The sequence below is a fragment of the Diabrotica virgifera genome, chromosome 6 (genome assembly GCF_917563875.1).
Source record: "Diabrotica virgifera virgifera chromosome 6, PGI_DIABVI_V3a".
NCBI classification, from domain to species: domain Eukaryota; kingdom Metazoa; phylum Arthropoda; class Insecta; order Coleoptera; family Chrysomelidae; genus Diabrotica; species Diabrotica virgifera.
The window spans coordinates 32,791,023-32,815,355 of record NC_065448.1 but is presented as its reverse complement, the minus strand read 5'-3'; the positions used below and the strand labels follow the sequence as shown (position 1 = coordinate 32,815,355).

The 24,333-nt window shown below is 33.2% G+C and overlaps 1 protein-coding gene across 1 annotated transcript in view; it reads right to left on the bottom strand.

The window, feature by feature from the left end:
- LOC114338771 (chitin-binding domain protein cbd-1-like) overlaps positions 1 to 24,333 on the bottom strand; it is a 41,215-nt gene extending 16,882 nt beyond the window's left edge. The window contains exons 1-2 of the mRNA XM_028289382.2: positions 24,194 to 24,333; positions 12,443 to 12,693 (exon numbers count right to left, since the gene is read on the bottom strand). Of these exons, the coding sequence (XP_028145183.1) occupies positions 12,443 to 12,693; positions 24,194 to 24,245 (303 nt within the window). The 5' untranslated portion in view covers positions 24,246 to 24,333. The remainder of the gene's footprint in view (positions 1 to 12,442; positions 12,694 to 24,193) is intronic.

Here is a 24,333-nt window from a genome sequence, read left to right as displayed (position 1 = left end):
ATGAAATCGAAGAAGACTTGACTGTTGAAGTAGACTTTCAAGAATATGAATCTGATTAAAATATCTAAAGAAATCAAAACAATAGTTAACCATAATAATCAATAGCAATATCAATAATCAATATCAATAATAAGGTAATATCTAGAACTTGACCGGTATTGTTTCCTTAAATTATCCTAAAATTGTCAAAACAGTTAGTGCAGTAGGCCTACAGGGGAAACCACTGTAAAAAAAAACGCGCCGAGTACACTACCTCACAGGAGGTGTTGTGGAAACGTGTGCATATCATGTATAATGTGACTCTTTGAATCGCGATATCTCAGGAATGGCAACTCGTAGGAAAAAAATAGTAAGGACTATTTTTGTAGAGAATTTTAAGATCTACAACTTTGGTTAAAGGTTTTTTTTTTGATAAAACTTACCGTTTTCGAAAAAAATCCAAAAAATCTCAAATTTTCACCTTTGACCCCGAATAACTTTTGACGCACACATGGGATCGATGAGGACTTTTTAAACTTTATTTGTTATGGTATATCCTAGCTCTCCACCAAAATTTGGCTCTCCGGCAATTTTTGTTATTTGCCAAGCATTTTGATGTCTAAGTTGACCGGATTATTATTCACGTTGCCAAAACACTCATAATACAACTACGTCTATTGAATAGGCTGCATCATACATTTTGGTCAAAATTCTAAATCCTTGTTCCAGTCAAAACAATAATTTAAAAAGTTCCTGCTGCCGCATTTCTTTCATCGACAGACACACACATTAAATTTTTATTACTTAGTGTTGATAACGTGAAAAATATCAAATATTTCGTCGTGGACATCTGTAATGATTTGAAATAATAAATGTATTATACAAAGTATATTGTAAAATATATGAAAAGAATGTAATTTTTTTTCATTTAGTGTCCGCATGTACACCTCTTTTACTGTCCGCGTCCGGTGTTGAGAGTGTACGTCTAGGGGAGTTAAAGTGTATAGGTTTATATATCGCCAAATGATTTTTGTTTTCAAAATCGCCGGTAAGAGGAGGTGTCCGTTAAGAGAGAGTTTACTGTAGATGAAAATCCTATATAAAAGGTATATAATTTTATTGAAACCCCTTCAAAGGCTGCATCAAATAACAGAACGTTTTGGATATAAAAATATCATCATCAGTGCTATTAAAAGGTTACCACAGCTGAAAAATACTTGGCTATAAACCCCTTAAATGCTATAAACATGTGTTAAAACATTATTCAATATAATTCCAAACGATTGATGAAATTGTTGGGGATTGGCCCTTAGGCATCGCCTGAATCAGTACACACCACGTGGGTTGCTGATCAGATGGATATGTCCTTACATTACGAACGATAGATGGCAACTAATTATAGATGATTTGAACACCCCTGTCATTGATGGCATCATCAACAACTATTCGATCCATCGTCGGATGTAAGCCTCCCTTGGATATATATGTTCATTCAGTTTTTCTTCATTGCTATTTGCATCCATTTTTTACCAGCCATTCGCTCGATGTCATGAGTATATCAGGTTTGAGGTTTGCCTCTACTTCTTTTCAACGCGTGTCTTTAATTATTGTTTTCACCCAATTTTGAAAAAATGTGAAAACTTTGAAATATCCACGCCCGTCTGTCTGTTTGTCTGTCTGTCTGAGAACACAACTACATCATTATACGTGCTAGCATGACAAATGAGGTGTCAAATGAAAGCTTATAATCCAAGGATGGTACTAAATGTGACAAATTTGACCTAGGCAGTTTGTCCGTCTGTCCGTCCGACCGCGAACATAACTCTTCCGTCATTATACCAGGTAGAATGACAAATAAGGTGACAAATGAAAGCTTATAATCCGAGGATGGTACCAAAGGTGAGAAATTTGACCTAGGCTGTCTGTCCGTCGGCCCGTCCGACCTCGAATATAACTCCTCGGTCATTATACCAGGTAGAATGACAAATGAGGTGTCAAATAAAAGCTTATAATCCAGGATAGTACTAAATGTAAGAAATTTGACCTAGGTTGTCTGTCGCTTAAACTTATTGACGCTCTGTACAATATCTATTTTTCATTACGTAAGTATCTATACATTTTAACGTTTATTTATAAAACACCCTGTATTTTGGCAGAATGGTAAAAAACAGTAAATGGTTATTTTGATTTAACTATGTTTACATTAATAATTTGACTTTGACAGTTGACAGGTATAGTGTACCTACTTGTTAGTTTTAGTTCTCTAATAAATTTTGTTAGTTACATAAATATGTAAGTGACTTAAAAATAAACAAGCTGAAAATGCGAGCATTATCATAACGAAAACTTTGTTTATTTACGTATTTTAATTCATATTATGGAAAATTACTATTATGAAAAGTAGTTTAGAATTAACAATTATGTTTTAATGTGCAATTATATCATTCTAATTTAAATGTTATGAACTATAAAGGTAGTATACTCTTGATCGAAATTTATATTTTTTATATACCTCGTATAAAATTAATAAAATTTTACATATGATGGTTGCATCGTAAATCTTAAAACATGAAGAGCTTTTTATGAAGAATATCTTTTCTTCGTCAAATAAAAAATAAAAGAGTTATAAATGAAAACGTTGTTGGTATCCATAATTTGAGAAAAAATTTCAAATATTTTTTTCCATTAGAAGGATGTAATTGCACATATCAGACCATAATTTTTTTTATACCAAACAATTATTTCATATACTGTCGGTTCGCTAAACTCAGACACAACTGGTTAGTGATTTTAGTCAATAATTTTGCCAATTTGGCAAAAAAATAATTACTAATTAGTTAATAATTACTAAATAATTAGTAATTTTGTCAATTTTGGCAAAATTCGCAAAAACAAAAAAATTACCTACTAAAATCACTAGCCAGTTGTGTCGAGTTTAGCGAACCGACTATACGCTCTGAGCTTCGCTGGTGGCGCTCCTAGCGGATTACTAATTCAACTTTCACCGGTAATTTTTAAATTTATTATTTAATTGTTATCGCTTAATATTTACAACGCAAAAAAGCAATTAAATTGTAATCGATTTTTTTAAGATTTTGCTAATCATTTTGACGTTCTATTGATAAAATATGAATTTCTTACTTCGGATACTTTCACAATTATCGTGTAGATGGCGCTAAGATTAATAGAATAATTTATAATTACATATTACGGAACAGTAAAAAAACTTAAATTCAGTATTTAAAACGTAAGTATATTTAAGGTAAAAATATTTACCACAGCTTTGACCAACTAATATTTTTTATAATTAATGTTTTTAATTTTAATTTTAAATTAATCACTTTGACATTTATGTCAAATTTCCGGTAAAGGTTTACAGACTTGTCACTACTGGCGCTCGCGAATTTGTAAATATCCCCTCTACGTACGAGCTCACAGCGTATATTTTAATTTCATAGCAAATGGAACAGTCCATTTATCATAAAGGGGAGGCCGTATACTCGAATAAACCTTTTTAAAGCTGTTAATAAATTATTGCTTTTAAATGATACTCAAATTGTATTTTTGAACATCTCATTTATTTTATATAATAATTAAATTCACTATCAAATGCCATTGATGTTTTATTAATACTTAATTTAAAATTTAGTTTGACATTCACGAAGTGTCAAACTCAAATGTAAATAACCTATGCTTTGCTTAACAAATCGAGATTAAAAAACTAGCCTACTTAATAGCAACGATTTCAGCTGGACGTGTAGTGTGTCGGCAGAAAATATAACCATTGTGACGTCACATTTTAAATTTTGAGGTCGATTATCTCGAAGACGGTTAGAAATATCAAACTGCCGTTTTCAGATTTGGATTCAGAAGAAAAAACTACATTAGAATCCATCGATAAATCTGATCTGAGTATTGCAGGAGCGGCAACGCAATAACACACACACACTTTTGCAAATTTATAAACGAAATATTTTCGTTGAAAATGACTTGTTAATTGAAAAAAAATTTAGTCTGGGTTCATTTGGGACAAAGATAGCCATTTTTTTTTTAATTCACAGCTAATTTGTTTATAACAATTAAGAAATCTCATTGATGCCATTTCAAAGAATGGGATATGTATTTTTTGTTAAAAAAATTTCACAAACATTGTACTTTCACAGCGCCCTTTACAAATTTTCAAAAATGTTGTTCAAACGGTTTCTAGGGAGAACCTACAAATTCACCGAGTTAAAATACCGAAAAAGCAATTTCAAACTAATACAATTTTCTGTATCTCGGGATCAACTCAAATTTATCAAGATCGAGAGATCTACATTACAAATATGCAATTTGTTTGTAAATTAATTAATTAATAAACAGTCTGATTTGTTAAAACAATTCTTGAAAAATATTTTTTTCCAAAAATCTATTATTTAAAACATAGTATCATTAATGATCATATAAAAAGTTAAAGGACACTTTAATAAATAAATATTTTTATTAGATAATTATTTATTGAAGGTAATTTATTTATTAAAGTATACCTTAACTTTTTCTATGATTAGTAATGACAGTATGATTAAAACATGAATTTTTGAAAAAAATTATTTTTTAAAATGTGTTTAAGCAAATTAGACTGTTTCTTAATTAATAAATGTCTAGACAAATTGCATATTTCTAATGTACACAAAAATTACATACAAATTAAAAAAAAGAAAGATCAAAATCCATTAAGTAGATCCCGAGATATAGAAAATAATAGTAGTTTCAAGTTGCTTTTTTAGTTTTTGAACTCGTGCATTTGTCGGTTCCCGCCCCACCTTGACTTACCATGACTACTCATCATTTGAACTACATTTTTAAAAATTCGTGTAGAATACCAGCTTTTGGAGTATTAAGTAAAACGATTTTTTCTACGGACAATGTTCTTAAAGTTATTCTAAATGTTTATAAACTACAAAATTTCAAAAATTTGGCATTAGGATTCTTGACTATATAGATAATTTTTTTTCTTTTTTTAATACATTTTGATAGTATCACTTTTCTACTTTCATTTAGCATACGCAGAATTGTCCTATCTTCATTATTTTCTGTCTTATGTTATTGCAAAATAAAGGTCTCTGGGATAAACAAATAGAATAACTTTTAAACTAATTAATGGATCGGTTTGAGGGTTTGTTATGTACCCCCATATCCAACTGCAGATGAGTACTAATAAGTATGGAGAGCATTGGGAGAGACATGAATAAGTTGGCTAGCAGGTCTACTTAATAGAATTATGGAAGTTGGACAAATGCCAGACGAATGGAGGTACAGTGTATTAGTAACTGTCTACAAAAACAAGGGAGAAATACAACAATGTACAAACTACAGGGCTATAAAACTACTTAGTCACACCATGAAAATATGGGAGAGAGTAATTGATAAACGGATATGTGAAGAAACCAAAATATCCGATAATCAATTTGGCTTTATACAGGGCAGATCAAGAACAAATGCAATTTTCATTGTAACGCAACTGATAAAAAAATACAGGAATAAAGAGACCAACGCTCATATGGTATTTATTGATCTTGAGAAAGCATATGATAGAGTTCCTCGAGAGATTCTGTGATGGTCACTCAATAAGAAAGGAGTCCCTGGCGAATATGTAAAGTTTGTGACAGATATGTTTGAGGAAGTAACGACTAGTGTTAGGACAGGTGTGGGAGAGACTGATAAATTTCAGGGGAAAGTAGGATTACACCAAGGCTCAGTGCTTAGTCCTTATTATTTATTCTTATTAGTTTTGGACCAGATAATAGCGAAAATACTGGGTAGCATTCCATGGTGCCTAATGTATGCTGATGATGTAGTGTTAATAGGAAATAGTGATACTTAGATCAAGAACTGGAACAGTGGAGACAAGCTCTGGAAGAAAAAGGTTTAAATCTTGGTAGGAAAAAACAGAGTATTTGGAATATTCATTTAAAGATGGAGTTACTACAAATAAAATGGTATCTTTGAAATGTGAAAAGCAATAGTTTTAAGTACCTAGGGTCGGTATTACAAAGTAATGGAGAAATAGATGGAGATACATGCAGTAAAATTAGGGCTGGATGGATGAAGTGGAAAAAAGCGAATGGTGTGTTGTGTGACAGAAAAATTCCAATGAAGCTGAAGGAAAATTCTATAAAACAGCCATAAGACCGGCTATGATGTACAGAACTGAATGTTGGGCAGTGAAAAAGAAAGAGGGACAACGAATGTATGTGGCGGAAATGAGAATGCCTAGATGGATGAGAGGAGTGACAAAAAAGAATAAAATTAGAAATGAGTCTATTAGGGGAAGTCTAGGTGTGGCACCAATTGATGCCAAAATGAGAGAGCATATGTTAAGATGGTTTGGTCATGTTCAACGTCGAGACGTTAATCACCCAATACGAAGAATAGCTGAAGTGCAGATTCCTGAAAGGAGTAGGAGAGGAAGAACAAAGAAGACGTGGGGGGAGACGATTAGGCACTACATGTTGGTAAAGGGGATTAACATTGAAATGACCCAAGATGCAAGAATTGTGTGGAGAAATGCAATTAGGGAAGCCGACCCCGCATAGGGATAAGGCAAAGAGAATGACGATGATGATTTAAGTGCTAAGTTAGTTTTAGTAAAAGTTATTAACAATTAACGATTTTCACTTATTTTGCAGTTTGCGAAGCAACAAATTAACTTTTTAAATACCATCAATCAATCGCGACCGGTTCTTCAGTCAGATCAGTTGAAACTTTTGGTGCTTTACTACTCGTTGATGATTGTATTATCAAAAATTTGTATTGGCCTCAATGTGCAAACATACGAATTGGTCAGAACACGACGGAAGCAGTGGAAAAAAGACGTGAAGTGAGGCAAGGATGTTTTTTATCACCTCTACTTTTTAATATCTACTCCGGATCCATTTTCAAAAAAGCCTTTAGATGAAGGTGTAGGCATTAAAATTAACGGAATTAATGTCAACAATCTCCGATACATAGATGACACAGTATTGATTGCTTCCAATGAAGAAGATTTACAACGACTAATAAACAGGGTGACCGAAGCATGTGATGAATATGAGCTAGAACTTAATACTTCTAACACAAAACTTATGATTGTCAGCAAATCAGAGTTTCAACCAATGAACACCATAGAGTATGGAATAACGTTAGAAAGAGTCCACAAAATTACCTATTTGGACGCCAACGTTAACGATAACTGGGATATAAATAAAGAAATAAAAATACGCATTGAAAAAGTCAAAGCCGCCTTCGGTAAACTAAAGAAAATTCTTATTAATAAAGATATCGCGTTAAACCTTAAAATCAGATTAATACACTGTATATAAACAGACAAGAATAAAAAACCGCTAAAGGCCGTAAAAATGAGTGGCGCATACAATGTTCCAGCTACAAAAGGGCTGATATGAGTATTACGTGGCGCGAAAATGTATTTTCATTTTAATGGAAAATAAAATTCTAGTTTTATTTTGAAAGATTTTTCCATAATATTTGCTAAATTGGATATAGTATGGTATAACTAGTCCCAAACCCAGACATTAAAAGTGAAAGTTATCCTCCAACACCAAATTGTTCTATACGCTGTGAGCTTCGCTGGTGTCGCTCCTAGCGGTTACTAATTCAACTTTTACCGGTAATTTTTAAATTTATTATTTAATTGTTATCGCTTAATATTTACAACGCAAAAAAGTAATTAAATTGTAATCGATTTTTTTAAGATTTTTCTAATCATTTTGACGTTCTATTGATAAAATATCAATTTCTTACTTCGGATACTTTGACAATAATCGTGTAGATGGCGCTAAGATTATAATAGATTATTTATAATTAGATATTACGGAACATTAAAAAAACTTAAATTCAGTATTTAAAACGTAAGTATATTTAAGGTAAAAATATATACCACAGCTTTGACCAACTAATATTGTTTATAATTAATGTTTTTAATTTTAATTTTAAATTAATCACTTTGACATTTATGTCAAATTTCCAGTAAACGTTTACAAACTTGTCACTACTGGCGTTCGCGAATTTGTAAATATCCCCTCTACGTACGAGCTCACAGCGTATATGGTCCACATAATATTCAGAAAAACGTCACACCATTTTGAGCGTCGGGTTTGGGGGGAGAGGGGGGAGAATTCGGTAAATTCGTAGTTTTTTTAGGTTTTTCGTCAATATTTCTATGCGGTTTAGCATGAACAACCTTCTACACAAAAATGTTCTACATTAAAGTTGAAATAAAAAAGGTCCTATGCATAATCCTTCTAAAACGAACGGTTTAAAAGTTACGGAGGTATATAGTATAATTGGTCCAAAAAAGGCCTAACCTAGACATCCAAAGTAAAAGTTTTCCTTCAACACCAAATTGTTGTATATGGTCCACATATTGTTCAGTAAAAAGTTACACCATTTTGAGCGTCCGGTTTGGGGGGGGGGGGGGGAGATGGAGGAAAATTCGGTAAATTAGTAGTATTTTTAGGTTTTTCGTCAATATTTCTAAAACTATGCCTTAGCGTAAACAATGTTCTATACAAAAATATTTTACGTGAAATTTAAAACAAAAAAGGCCCTATACATAATTGTTATAAAATCAACGGTTCCAGAGTTACGGAGGGTAAAAAGTGGAGGTTTTCGATACTTTTTATATTCTTTGGGCAATTTATAGAACTTTTCTTTAACATGATTGTGTTTTGTAAATAGAATTTGCTATTTCAGTGGTCGATGATAGTTAGTGAGAAGCCCTGGAAGAAACGTCAACCTCACTACCCAAAATCATCATCAATTGCCCAGATAATATAAAAAGTATCGAAAACCTCCACTTTCACCCTCCGTAACTCTCGAACCGTTAATTTTATAACAATTATGTAGCGGACCTTTTTTGTTTTAAATTTTATGTAGAACATTTTTGTATAAGCCATTGTTTACGCTAAAGCATAGTTTTAGAAATATTGACAAAAAACGTAAAAAAACTACTAATTTACCGATTTCTCCCCCATCTACCCCCCAAACTGGACGCTCAAAATGGTGTAACATTTTACTGAACAATAAGTGGACCATATAGAACAATTTGGTGTTGGAGGAAAACTTTTACTTCAGATGTCTGGGTTAGGCTTTTTTTGGACCAATTATACTATACTACCTCCGTAACTTTGGAACCGTTCATTTTAGAAGGATTATGCATAGGGACTTTCTTATTGCAAATTTAATGTAGAACAGTTTTGTATAAAAGGATGTTCATGCTAAACCGCATAGTTTTAGAAATATTGACGAAAAACCTAAAAAACTACGAATTTGCCGATTTCTCCCCCTCTTCCCCCCAAATCCGACGCTCAAAATGGTGTTACTTTTTTTTGAACATTATGTGGACCATATAGAACAATTTGGTGATGGAGGATAACTTTCACTTTGGACGTCTGGGTTATGCCATTATTTGGATCAATTATATCATACTAATATAAAAAGCGCCACAAAAAAGTAACTTTGATACAGTTTGCATTTTGAGGCTCTTTTGTGACGCATTTTACTTCAAATTTGGCAAATATTATGGAAAAAATCTTTCAAAATAAAACTAGAATTTTATTTTTTATCAAAATAAAAATAGATTTTTGCGCCACGTAATCCTCATATCAGCTCTTTTGTAGCTGGAACATTGTATGCGCCACTCATTTTTACGGCGTTTAGCGGTTTTTTATTCTTGTATCAGGAATTTTTCAAAGTTTTTCATAAATTAAATGTATGAAGTTGAATGTTCTGTTTCTCGATTACACGTTAAGCGTTATAAATGGTCGCCTTTGTCGCATTCTCTCCCAAATGATCTAGTAGTTACGACACCAGACTTATGATAAGACAATCCGAGTTCATATCCCAGCCATCCTAATAATTATAGCCGGCAAATGAACTCGGATTGCACGATCAATCTTAGCGTCGTAACCACTACAACTACATAAAACATTTCGGCGATAATGGTTAAATGGATATTATACTAATTGATGGATTCGACCGTTACTTGATGGAAGTTCATTTTATCTCACAATAAAACACTGAAAACTTTTGTTTTCTATACTTCCACAAAATTTATTATTACAACTATGTGACTGCAGCTGTTTCGGCAGAGTGCCTTTCTCAAGTGATATAATTTAAAATGTGTTTGCCTTTTTAAATCTCTAACTGAAGAGGTTGAGGAGTGGGGAGCTGTTTGTCTCGAGTTGGTGATTCAGAATTATATCTGTATTTTTCAGTTTATTAATTTCCATAGATTCTAAAAAAGATAGCTATTTTGGATATGCAGGATTTGAAACTCTTCATTGAAAGAATGATTATGATCTAGAAGGTGCAGTGCGTATGTAGAAGTGTCTGTTTTTCTATTGTTGAAAGCCCTTTTGTGTTCTGCTATCCGTTTGTCAAAAGTTCTGCCAGTTTGGCCGATGTACGTTTTCGGACAGTCACCACAAGTTAGTTTGTACACACCACTCTGTAGTTGCTTTTTCTTTCGGCTTTTATTGTTCTTAATATATTTGCTTAAGTTGTTGTTAGTTCTGAAAGCTGGTATTATTCCTTTCTTTTTATGTATTTATCTATTATCTTATCTATTTTTGTTGTTATCTTGCCAGTATATGTGAGAGAGCAGAAGGTACTGGGTTCTTTCACTAATTTCAGGGCTTTCTTATGGAGTTTTTGATTTAAAATTTTGTTAACTGTTTGTTCGTTATAGCCGTTGTTTACTGCTATTTGTTTAATGATGTTTAGTTCTATCTCGAAGTTATTTTTTGTCATGGGAATTTCTGTCAGTCTATGTATCATGCTATGGTAGGCTGCTAATTTGTGTTTTGTAGGATGGGATGATGAATTGTGTATAGTTGTCTCAGTATGGGTAGGTTTATGATATACGGAGAACTCATGTGACAGACTACACAACAAACAAAATTTTGTGGAACTATAGAAAACAAAAGTTTTCAGTGTTTTATGGTGGGATATTATACTTTTGGAGCTCGATTAGTTCTGAACGGCTTACCAGATTTGATCATTAAACATGAGTTTGAAATGTATTGACAAGTAGTATCTGATGCATCCAAGGTCAAGTATGATAACTGAAGGTATTACAGGAATTATGAAACTTGAAAAACAGTTTTCCCCATAAGAAATAGGTTTGATCATATCTATGAAGCCTATAACTTAAAAATTCGGATTTTCTCAGATATGAGGTATATACCTTGAGACGAGTCTGAAGTCCTCCTACAAACGCTCAGTTATTGGCATAATTCGTAGGTTGAAATTTTGAGTAATTGTCAAAAAATCAAAATTTTCAAAGTTTAGTTTTTCAGTTTTTCGGCTATACTGAGCCGTGTGTATATCTGATACTAACCGCTTAGGCACCATGAAAGCATCATTAACTCAACGCTATTAATTTGGTGTATTTGCGGTTTTCCTGTCTCTTCTTGAACCTAAGATATATATGCCCAAAAAATATGCCATTTTGTATCTACCAAGCCCTATATCTGACTTATGGCTGGTCAAAAGTCACAAACTACACCGGTTCTGAATCGTCCCTCATCCCTTCTTGAAACACAGAAAAAAATTCAGATCGGTGTAATCGGCTTTTCCACATACATACATACAAATCCACAACATTTCCCCTTTTTAAATAAAAATTGAGTCATACTTCTGAGCTCGGTAACTTTTGAACGGTAAAACCGATTTTCAAAATTAGACACGCGTTGGAAAGGCAATGATCGTACTATCAGAAGACGCAAGGGCTGGAATTAAATTATTAAAATTTTTGGGAGTTTTGGGAACGTAAACGAAAAACAGACCCTAAATGGGAAGGGCCGTAAAATCCACACTCTTGGATCAAAATGGAGATTTGATATATGGATGGGCGAGTCTTTTCCTAAATTTTAAGATGGGATTTGGTCTGATTTTCAATTCAGTCAGATTTAGAAAATCGAAAATTTCGTGTATATATACTGTCGCATGTAGGGGTGTTATGCGCCACTGACGGGAACTGCCTTTCTCTGGTAATTAATTCTCCACATTGCTGTATATAGCATGTAGAGCTGGACTCTGACAAAGACACTAATGAAAAAATTGGGGGCCTTTGAGATGTGAATCTATCGACGGGTACTACGAATCAGTGGGGTCGATCGAATAAGAAATGAGACTGTCTTACATCGAATGAATAAGAGCACAGGAATAACAAAAACCATAAAATTTCGAAAGCTACAATATTTCGGCCATGCAATGACACATCTAGAGAGGTATAGATATTACCTCATAATATTATAGGACAAGATCGCTGGAAGAAGCGACCCACACCGAAAAGGAACATCCTGGCTCCGAAATCTTCGGAAGTGGTATCAAGAGACCACCGCTAATCTGTTTAGAGCTGCCTTAAACAAAACTAATACCGATAATCTGACATGGTACTGAAAGAAGAAGAAGAAGATCTTACTGGTTTTATTGTTGTTGAAATCGTTGTTGGTTCTTTCGAACAACTTCCTGTAGATAACTCTGGATTTGTTGTGATTTCTGTAGTCGTCCAACCACATATCCCTGGTCGACGCCAACTGCAAACATTAATTTCGGGATCAAATACAGTGCCAGAAGAACAGTTCATCAATTGGGCGCCCCAGGGCGCGCACTGATAAAACTTCGTACAATCAGTCTCATGTTCAAAGTAGGATCCCATTGGACAATACGTGGCTAAAAGATAAACATATATGTATTTACCAATGTAAGTTTTAAAATAAGTTTTAGAATAATGATGCAAGAAGAGGCAAGAAGTAAATAGTAAAAGTAAATAAAAAGAGTTCTATCAACAGTTAGAAGCAGAAGAGGAGAAATTATTGGTGATCAGGACCAGATACTAGAAAGGTGGGCAGAAAATTTTGAGAGTAGACTAAATATAAAAAGTGAGATGAGATTGCAAGCACCAGAAATTCAGCTCGAAGGTATGGACGACGAAAGAGAGAAAGATAACATCCTAACAGAGGAAGAAGCTATCAAAGAAATACAAAAATTGAAACTTTCGAAGTTTTAAATTTTGGCGCCAAAAATCTGGCTTATAGTTAGTATAAGTACTAGTAGGATTGATTTGGAAGCAGGTAGAACTACCACAAGACTGGAACGTGGGTATTATAATTGTACCTATTCACAAGAAAGGAGACCAAACAGTTTGTGGTAACTATAGAGCAATGATCGTCCTAAAAGTTAACTACAAAATATTGGCCTACAGTCTTTACTTTACAGGTTACAAAATATTTTCGAGAATCTTATATCGTCGCCTAAGTGCACATTGAGAGGAGCTTCTTGGAGAATATCAAAGTGGTTTTAGGCCTGGTCGATCAACAACAGACCAGATCTTTGTGCTAAGGCAAATAGTGGAAAAAAACCAATGAATCCAATATCGACACATATAGCCTATGATAATATCCTAAAAAATAAATTGTATGAAGCCATGGATGAATTCCGCATACCTGATAAACTGATAAGATTGGTTAAGGCTATAATGCGTATAAAGTTGTCTACAATTTTTTGGCATATGCAGATGGCGTGGACGTACATAGTTGCCCATACAACACGCAAGCTAGAAGAAATGTATACCACCTTCTCAAACGCCTCAAAAAATATGAGCCTGCAAGTAAACGAGGAGAAAGCTAAGATGATGGCATCAACACCCAACAATAGAGACAAAAATATCGGTCACCAATTCACGGTTGATAACTCTACCTTTGAAGTGGTGGACAAATTCACATACTAAGACTCCGTGATCACCAAGGAGAACGTCATGACGGAAGAAATTAAGTGAAGGGTAATCCTAGCAAACAAATGCTGTTTTGGGCTGAGTAGACATATTAATGAATTGTCTATTTGTCTAATTTGTAAAATTCATATTAGAGTTTTCAAAAAGCATATACAGGGTGAAATTTTTTCTAAGACACAAACGAACTAATTTTTTAAAGCCGGACCTGATTTTTTTCTAGTTTGAATAAATCAGTTGATTAGGTGGTAATAGTGTAACGATTGACAAAAATAAGAGACACATCGATCTGACCGTTCAAAAATTATGACGAATATAAATTTCTGTCAAAATGCGAAACTCGCCCTGTATATTATTAAACAAGGGGAGCAGACACTTTTTAATGGTCGTTTGTTATTCCCCATAGGAGCCTCTATACGAGGTAGGAGTATGTACAGTTCCTCACGACTCACCCTGTATAATGATGATAGACCCGAAGAACTGGAGACTTTAGATGAAGGTGAAGGACCAGAAATACTAAAATCAGAAATACTACATGTTATAAAATTGGCAAAAAACAAGAAAGCCGTTGGTCCTGACAACATACTACAGAAATGTTAAAGCTCATAAATGAGGAAAACATTAGAATACGAATCAAACTTTTCAATTATGTTTATTCGACTGGTGATATCCCTGAAGATTGGTTAAAGTCCGACTTCATAACTTTACCAAAAAAAGCAACGTCCGAAAAACTGTAGCGATTATACACTGATAAGCCTTTTGAACCACACTTTGAAAATCTTTCTACGTATCATCCGCAGTAGAATCAGAGATAAATGTGAAATGTGAAGAAGACCAGGATGAAACACAATTTGGCTTCAGAAATGGACTGGGAACCCGGGACGCACTCTTTGCACTAAATGTATTATTGCAGAAATGCGGAGATCAATGGAAAGACGTCTTTGCTGTATTTTTTGACTATGAGAATGCCTTTGATCGAGTACAACATCACAAATTAATTAAAATATTAAAGGATAACGGAGTTGATAGTCAAGATGTACGAATCATAGAAAAATTATACTGGCGTCAAACAGCGACAGCTTGCATAAATGGAAAATCAACAGAAATATGCAAAATACAAAGAGGCGTCAGACAGGGTTGTATACTGTCCCCACTGTTATTCAAGTGGAGGCGCTGCATAATTTGGAATGGGGTGTGAAACTTAATGGAATTCTGATAAATACAATCAGATATGCAGACGATACAGTTATTTTAAGTCATGACATGAATGGATTACAACACCTTTTAAATGCCATTGACACAGTGGAAAGAGAGTTTGGCCTAAACATAAACTGTTCAAAAACAAAATACATGGTATTTAGCCGTTTGGCCCATCAAGATTCACGGTTATATGTTGATGGTCATATAATTCAAAGAGTACCCAGTTTTAGATATCTTGGTTGCCATATTACTGAACAACTAGATCCAGATAAAGAGATAAAATGTAGAAACGAGATTAATCGTTTGGAGGCCTTTGAAATGTGGCTGTACAGATGTATACTAAAAATACCATGGACTGCTATGCTGACAAATGTGGCAGTTCTTAAGAGAGCAAATGCTGCCCGCGAGCTGCTTGATAACATCAAATATAGAAAGATGGCCTATTTTGGACACGTAGTAAGGGGAGATCGGTATAATATTCTTCAGCTTATTATGATGGGTAAAATCGAAGGACGCAGAGGAATTGGTAGAAAGCTCTTGGTTGAAGAATATCCGGGAGTGGACGGGAATAAAGAAAGCAGAACACCTATTTAAAACAGCTGGAGGCAGAGACAGTTTCGCTATGTTAATCGCCAACGTCAAGGGGACTTGATAGGGCACGTTAAGAAAAAGACATATGAGAAGCAGAAACTTAAGACAAAAAACAAAAATAACCATATACGAAACCCTTATATTACAACCAGTGTTGACATATGGTTCGGAGGCATGGATCATCTGCAAGGCAGATGAAAACCTTCTGCTTATATTTGAACGAAGGATCCTGAGAGGAATATTCGGTGGCATCTCTGTGAAAATGGTGTTTGTAGGAGAAGATACAACTAGGCGGTATATCACAGATACCACAGTAAAGACGTAGTATCTCTTAACTAAGATGGGCAGAACCTCTAGCAAGATCACAGCAGAACAACCCTCGTAGAAGAATCTTTATGTTACAACCTGTGGGAAGTAGAAATAGTGGTAGGCCAAAACTCAGATGGAAGGATGGTGTAGATGAGGATGGAAGAAAAATAGGCGCATCAAACTGGCAACGGTTGGCAATGGATAGGACTGACTGGCGTAATACACTTAGGAAGGTCGAGGCTCTTTCATAGGGCTGTAGCACCATTGATGATGATGACATTCTTTACTATCTGAATATTATGAAAGCATAATACGCAAACTTGTGTGTGAGTTTCGCAAAGAAAAGGCTAAGGTAAGCTTTGGAAAAATATATGAGTACGGAATATAAAAGAAGCGCTTTCAGATTCAATTTGGGGTAGGTATATGTACGCCAGTCGAAGAGAGCAAGAACAGGTTATTACCTCCGAATTCTATCCTACTGCATGGATTTTAATGAAATTTTAGGAGTAGCCTGAAAATATCTCCTTATTCAAAGTCTACCCTATGCCGATGTGTGCTTTTGTCTTGGGGGCGGTTCCTACCCCTTCTGGGAGTGGAAAATTTTTTGGTTAAACAACTACGGAAGTTGCTAGAGAACCTAATTCTAAGCAAAAACTGTTCTATTTTTTTTTTCGAAAACTCAATACTTTTTGAGTTATTCGTGGTTGAAAATTGGCCATTTTCATTGAAATATCACACCTTGAAAAAAATAAGATCAAATTATAGAGCGCATATTTAAATTTTCTTAAAAATCTTCCTTTTTCTCCATGTAACTTGAAAATGATAAGAGATACAGTTATAAAAAATAAAATCAAAATGTTAACCTAAAAGAAACCTACATTTTTGTATGGCATCTTTTTTTGTCATCTCTTATCATTTTCGAGTTACATGGAGAAATAGGAAGATTTTTAAGAAAATTTGAAAATGCGCTAAATAATTTGATCTTGTTTTTTTTTTCAAAAACCATTCATTTTAAACCAGCCCAACTTTTTGAACATAAAAAGAACACTATAGTAAAATGTACTGTAGAAGGAAAACGATGCATTTAAATTCTTGTGAATAAGGGGTTAAATACACTTCTCATTTTTTTTCTTAAAATACGTTTGTCATCAAATTTTTTACAGATTATCTCGCATAGTTTTAATGTAATTGACATTTAATATTGCTTATTTTAAAGGTCTTTACAAGCACAACAAAAGTTATTGGTAGAATTATACACCTAAAATCGACCGTTTCTCTGTTATTTCAAGTTAAATACACTGATTTGAGCATGCACCAAGAAAACTAGTTTTTTTCACTTACCATATCTCTTTTTGTGTTATAACTAGAAAATTCGTAAAGGAAATAATCTCTTTGTTATTTTATAAGCTACAAAAATGTTTTATAAGTATATATTTTTAGTTAGATGCATAGTTTTTAAGGTATTCGCAAAAAAACCGTTTGAAAAGGTGTTATGTTTCAATGAAAATGGCTTTGAAAAGTATTGACTTTCCGAAAAAAAAATATAGAACAGTTTTTGCTTAGTATTAGGTTATCTAGCAGCTTCCGTAGTTATTTAAGCGAAAAATTTTCCACCACCGAGAAGGGGTGGAAACCACCCCCAAGACAAAAGCACACATCGGCATAGGGTAGGGACTTTGTTTCTTGGGTTATTCTCTACTTACTGTGAAAATATCACGTAAATCAATATAGTAGGATGGAATTCGGAGCCACATACCCTCATTGACTGCCCTAATGCATCAATAGAGAAATTTTTGAATAACTTATACGTTTTACAGAAGATACAGTGATGATGTCGGACAACAACAATGATTTACAGAACATAACACAACGCTTATGGAATTCTCTCTTGAATATGAGCTAAAGATGAATTTGAAGAAAACTAAATGCACGATGATGACTGATGACTTTATCAGCAGGTGCGAACATCCAATTGATTATTGCAGATACCTACTAGAATTGAGAGCATGGGTACCTACAAATACTTGGGAACATGGATAACATAAAATATATACCAAACCAAAGACATAAAGATAATATGAAAATAGCATGTGCATCATTCATTAAACTTAAGAAGTTTCTTTGTGTTGGAACTTCACGTTAGAACTGCGCCAAGATTGCTTTGGTGTTACATGTTCTCTACTCTTCTCTATGGTCTGGAAGAGTAGACATTAAAGAAAGTGTATAGAAATAAGTTGGTTGCCTTTTTATTTAAGTGTTAACGAAGAATCCTAGAAATATTATGGATTCAAAAAATGTCAAACATGAAAGAAGCCAGAAGGATACGAAATGAAGCGGAAATATGTAATATTAACTATCATACGAGAGATGAGAGGGAAAAGATACTTATTATTACAACTTACTGTGCAAGTCAAAATTCGTGAATAGCGAAGGTGGGAAGACGAAGAATATCCTAACTTAAGAACTTAATGGGAGTATTTTAAAAGAAGAGACTACGTTTCTCCATTCACAATGCTTGAAAACTTGAGAATAAGCAGTGGATAGTCCAAGGATCAAAATCTATATGAGGCCGAAAGGAGCTTTTACCATGGGGGTGGTTGCCACCCGATCTCAGGGGTGGCAATTTTTATTATACAGGGTGTCCCGAAAAGATTGGTCATAAATTATACCACAGATTCTGGGGTCAAAAATAGATTGATTGAACCTCACTTAGCTATATACAATAGTGCACACAAAAAAAGTTACAGCCTTTTGAAGTTACAAATGAAAACGATTTTTATTCATATATCAAAAACTCTTAGATATTTTTTACTGAAAATCGACATATGTCATTATTATGGCAGCAACATCTTAAAAAAATTTAAGTGAAATTTGTGCACCCCATAACAAATTTGTGGGGGTTTTGTTCCTTTAAACCCCCCACACTTTTGTGTACGTTCCAATTAAATTATTGTTGTGCCACCATTAGTTAAACAGATTACTTTTAAAACTTTTTTGTTTCTTATTACTTTTTCGAAAAGCCAGTGTTTATCGACATATTTTGAATATTTGTCCAATCCACCACATATTTGTATATGGTTAAGTACGATAATAGAGACCTGTTAAAAATCTGAAAATTTATTTATAATTTACATTTTTGGGTATATTTTGAAAAAGAAGCCACATCTCGATAAAAGGCGACTTGTCAAAAAAGACTAGAGGCAAAAAAGTTTTAAAAACACTGTGTTTAACTAATGGTACCACAAAAATAGTTTAATTGGAACGTACACAAACATTTGGGGGTTTAAAGGAACAAAACCCCATAAAATTTTTATGTAAACGTATTAAAAAAGAAGCCGCATCTCGATAAAAACTGGCTTATCGAAAAAATACTAGGAGGCAAAAAAGTTTTAAAAACGTTGTGTTTAACTAATGGTACCACAATAATAAACTACTTGGAATGTACACAAAAGTTTGGTGGGGTTTAAGGGAACAAAACCCCCATATTTTTATGGTGTGGACAAACTTCACTATAATTTTGTTTTAAGATGTTCCTGCCATAAGAATGATACATGTCCATCTTCAATTAAAAATCTCTAACAGTTTTCGATATATTGAAAAAAATCGATTTTCATTTTGTAACTTCAAAGGGCTGTTTTATGAGCACATTATTTGTACTAAGGTAAGTTAGGTTCAATCGAACTATTTTTGACCCCAGAATGTGTGGTATAATTTATGACCAATCTTTTCGGGACACCCTGTATTTTGACCGCAAGAGTTGGTAAAAAGATTCAGTATAAGCAAAAAACTTTCTATACATTTTTTATGATAAAATTAACAGTTTTCGATTTATTCGCTATCGAAAGTGTTAGTTTTATATCGAAAAAATCAATGTTTTTAATGAGTTCTCTGCTAATAACTCAAAAAGTTTTCGTTTTATCAAAACAACTTTACTTAACAAAAATGTACCTTTTGAAAAAATAAACAAAACCGATTTTTTTTATTTTCTTTAACCATCGGATGACCAAGCGGAGGAAATTGTGACCCAGGCGTAAGTTTTTCTTTAATAAATTCAAAAGTATTTTCAATTTTTAACTCATTATTTTTTATTTGACTTTAAAATATCATTCTAGATATCCTCATATTTTGAAATAAAAAAAATTCCCTATATTTTACGAATAAAAAATATATTCTGAAGTTGATGTCTAGTAAAATACCGCCTATTATGTGTAATTCACAAGACACTTACTCAACATACACACTACACATGACACTAATATTCATGTTGTAACTGGCTGAATGACATAAAGTCCATGCCATAAAAAAAATTAAAAAAAAAACTTCATTTTTTTGTTAATTGTCATTTTTGACATTTTTGACCTGGGATCATTCCCCCCCCCCTTGGTCATCCGTGTAATAAAAAAAGGTTGGTCATCGGAAGGTTAAGACCAATAGTAATCGAGCCATACTACTACTAGTACATTATAATATGTTGGCTCTTCTTCGTCAAATGCTAAATATTGTAGTTTCAAAGTCAGAGGACGGGAAAACTATGCATTTTCGGGGATAACTTGTTGAAACTAATTAAAAGTATTTAAAAATATGTATCACCAGACGTAAAAAAAATCTCTAGCTAAAAAAAATAAGTGACTTTTAATGAAAAGAATGTCAGTCCCTATTTTTTCAGCAAAAAATTATCGTAAACAACCGCCCAATCACCTCCCTAATTAAAATTTGTCATTAACCTGATTCGATTTTTTTGATTTATGCAGTGGCGACGCGTGACTTTTTCTAAAGTGTTACCAAACCAGATGTAAAAAAATCTTATTTAAAAAAATTATTTTGAACCTCTCAAACATAAGTTTTTTTTTTCAATCCTGTGGGATAAAATTAAACAAATCACTATTCCGAAATTATATGTATAAAATTATGTATATGTAACAGGTATAACAATAAATAATAAACAAACTAAACATATTATTCTACCATATAATTAACATAAAAAAATGAACAAGTAGGAAAAAGAATAAATTTTGAAAACTATTGTTTATATTTTAATTCTTCCATTTTCAATAATCTCATTTTTTTTCTTCAAAATTATATATAAAAAAAATATACAAGGAGAATAACTTTTTAAGTAGTTGATCAATTACGCAATACGTAGCAACACTTTTCCATGTTTAAATGCACGCACTCTGTAATCTGTAATAGGTACTAAACTAATGTTACTAATCCTCGAAATGGTTACAATGCTGATATACACAGCGTGCCCGCGCGCCGTCTCTAACAGAGCTGTCGCTCCTTCAATATTTTCAGAAACGAGCTAGTCCCGAGCGGTAGCGAGGTTTCTCCTGCGTTACCACTGCCAGTATTGGTAACAGTATATAATAACGTGCAAGTGCAATGGATTCACATATCTCGCCAATATTTTCGTGCGTCTAGTTGGCTATAATTTACTGAATTAGGTACTATTAACAAATATTTCTGTTGGTAAAAAATATAAATGGAATTATTTCATAACAGTCATAAAATATTTATTGCAAGATTTTTAACTATTACCAATGGTAACAGTGGTTACATGGACGCTTCGCCAGTGGATTTATGTTTTGTTAAATCTTGTAATATCATGCAAAAACCACCTTTATCATCCCTTTCAATGCTTCCTCTTTTTGTGACTGAGAAATTTAAAAGGATTTAATCTTAACAGCCTTATAGATCTTATAAAAATAATAGATCTCTACAAAATTCTTTTTTACGAACTTTCTAAGATAGAAAATAAAAAGTTACGGTTAAGGTTAAAAAATCAATATATTTTTTTGGATAAAAAAAGGAGAAATCCAATTGAAAGCATAATATTGTAAGTTGGCGGTGTTTTTAGTCATTGGCCTTATTTATTCTTCTTTATTTATGTATTAATTATAGATTCTAGAAGTTTGACTGGCTTAGAATGATTAGTTTTTTAACGATAAAATAACGAATGTTTGCAATTTGGAGAAAAATGCCATTTTCTTCAGAATAGAAAGATTAGCGTCAGAGATACGAAAAAATGGTTAAATATGAACTTGTAGGTAATTTAATTCCCAAGAACTTGGTTTGATAAAATTTGTTCTACAGCAAAAATTAATTGAATCGTAAATGAGTATACCATCGAAAAACATTGATTTTTTAGATATAAAACTAACACTTTCGATAGCGAATAAATCAAAAACTATTAATTTTATCAAAAAAATGTATAAAACATTTTTTGCTTAGAATGAATGTTTTTATTAACATTTGCGGTCAAAATATAATAAAAATTGTCCACCCCCGAGATGGGGTGGCAACCACCCCCATTGTAAAAGCGCCTGTCGGCATTATATAGATTTTGATCCATGGACTATCCACTACTTATTCTCAAATTTTCAAGCAAATTGATCGATTCTGTAAAAATTGTTAGGTGAAAAGCTTTGGTTCCTGGACTAATGGCCAGATAGAAAGATAAAAGATATAATGGAATTATATGGAAAACTATTTCTCTTGCTTTAAAATCTAAAAATTTAAAAACTGAACAGTGGGAAGAAGTAGCTGATACAGCTCTTCATTCAATTCGTTCTCTCTTGTGTACAGCTACAAACAATAGGTACCCCTTACGAGCCAATCTTTCATTATTCCAGCAAGTCATAAATGGAACTGTTAAAAATACAAGTCTGATTTTTGCATGACAGTTTAATGAAAGGGTAACAAATCAATTGGAAGTTCTGTCCGACAAAATACATGGGACGTTTTCGTAGTTTTCGACGTTCCAAATTTTTAACCTGTTCCACAATTAAAACTGCCCCTGTTACAGTGTTCCCATACATCAAAGTTTGTCCGACGAGACACCGTTAAGCTATTAACAAATTTTCAGTTTGCTATTAATCAACTTTTTTTCGCACGCGGGATCCAGGCCTTCCCTTATAAGGGTAACGGAGCAAAATGCAAAATTTTGACGCATGTCAAAATTTTCAATGGGTTTTAAACAATGAACTGTCAATACGGATGGAATGGCCCCGTCCCATTCAAATAGTGAAGCAAGATTGACTCAACATACAAGAGAGAGGTCCTGAGAGAGACAGAGAATTTGTCAGGTAAAATTTGACAGGCCGTATAATATATCAACTAAAATCGGGGAAATGGACCTCATATTTTTTTAACTTGGTATCAGGGCTGATAGGCAGTATTTAAAAATTAAGTTAAGTTAATAAAATTTAAAAAATATGAGGTCTATTTTCCACATTAAAGTTGATACAATAGGCAACTGGAATTACACGGCGCGACCTGTCAAATTTTACCTGAAAAATTCTCTGTCTCTCTAGGACCTCGCTCTTGTATGTTGGCGGCATTAATTTTCTTCATGCCTATTCCATCAGTATTGACAGTTCATTGGTTTTAAATGTATTAATTTTTTCGAATCCTGAGAAAACTAATAAGTATTTTTGAAAAATTTAAACGCAGAATAAAAGACCGATAATTATTACCGACGGTCGAAAGTCCCTTAGAATAAATAAAAAGTTTCTTTTGAATGAAATATTTGCAATTTAAAATCACACTAAATTTTCACTTTTATTTTCACCCCTGTAACTTATTAAAATAAACATTATAGAATGTATGGTTTAAGGCTTTGTTCATCTGGATCTTTAACGAGAATATCGGTCTCCTCTAACGTGCTTCTTCTTCCAGTTACTTTCGGTTTTGTTGCTGCTTCTAATTGAGACTTTGTAATTAATGAGGGCGGCGGTATATCCTTGCTAACTATCGATACTCTTGGTTCGTCGTCTGTTGAATCGCTTGAGTCAGCTCTAGCTCTGCCTTAATCTGGTTGAGTAAACGTAAACCAAGGATCAATTCTTATTCCACTTATTCGAATTCTTGATTTCAGTGGGGCTAAGATCTTGTTGATTAATGATTTACAACTACTTGAAATCTTGGGCTCCTTAGGAAAAGTCACTTTATTTGATACCTGTTTTATTAATTATTTGTAGTTACTGTCATCAAACGGCAACGGTCCAAAAACCATGGCAAAGAGCACCACACCCATTGACCAAACATCAGCGTGTTGCGGTTGGTACGGAATACCTTTGAGGATTTCAGGAGAGGCGTAAGCGTAAACATTATAGAAGTTTTCAGGGACTTTCGGCCCTCGGTAGTAATATAATCTTTCATTCTGCGTTTAAATTTTAAACAAATATTTATTAGTTTTCTCAGGACTCGAAAAAAATGAATACATTTAAAACACACATTGAAAATTTTGACATGCGTCAAAATTTTGCTTTTTGCTCCATTTTCTTTAACAAATAAGTTTAAAAAAGGAATAAACTAAATGATAATATGCATTTTATTACTTACGTTGTAAATGAGCATGTAAAATCAAGGCCGAAAGCAAAAATATCTGCAACATTATAATTTTGATGAAAATTAATTGCCTAGATAAACAAACACACAATAGATCTCTTTTAATGTAAAGAAAAACTGTAAATAAATTTTGT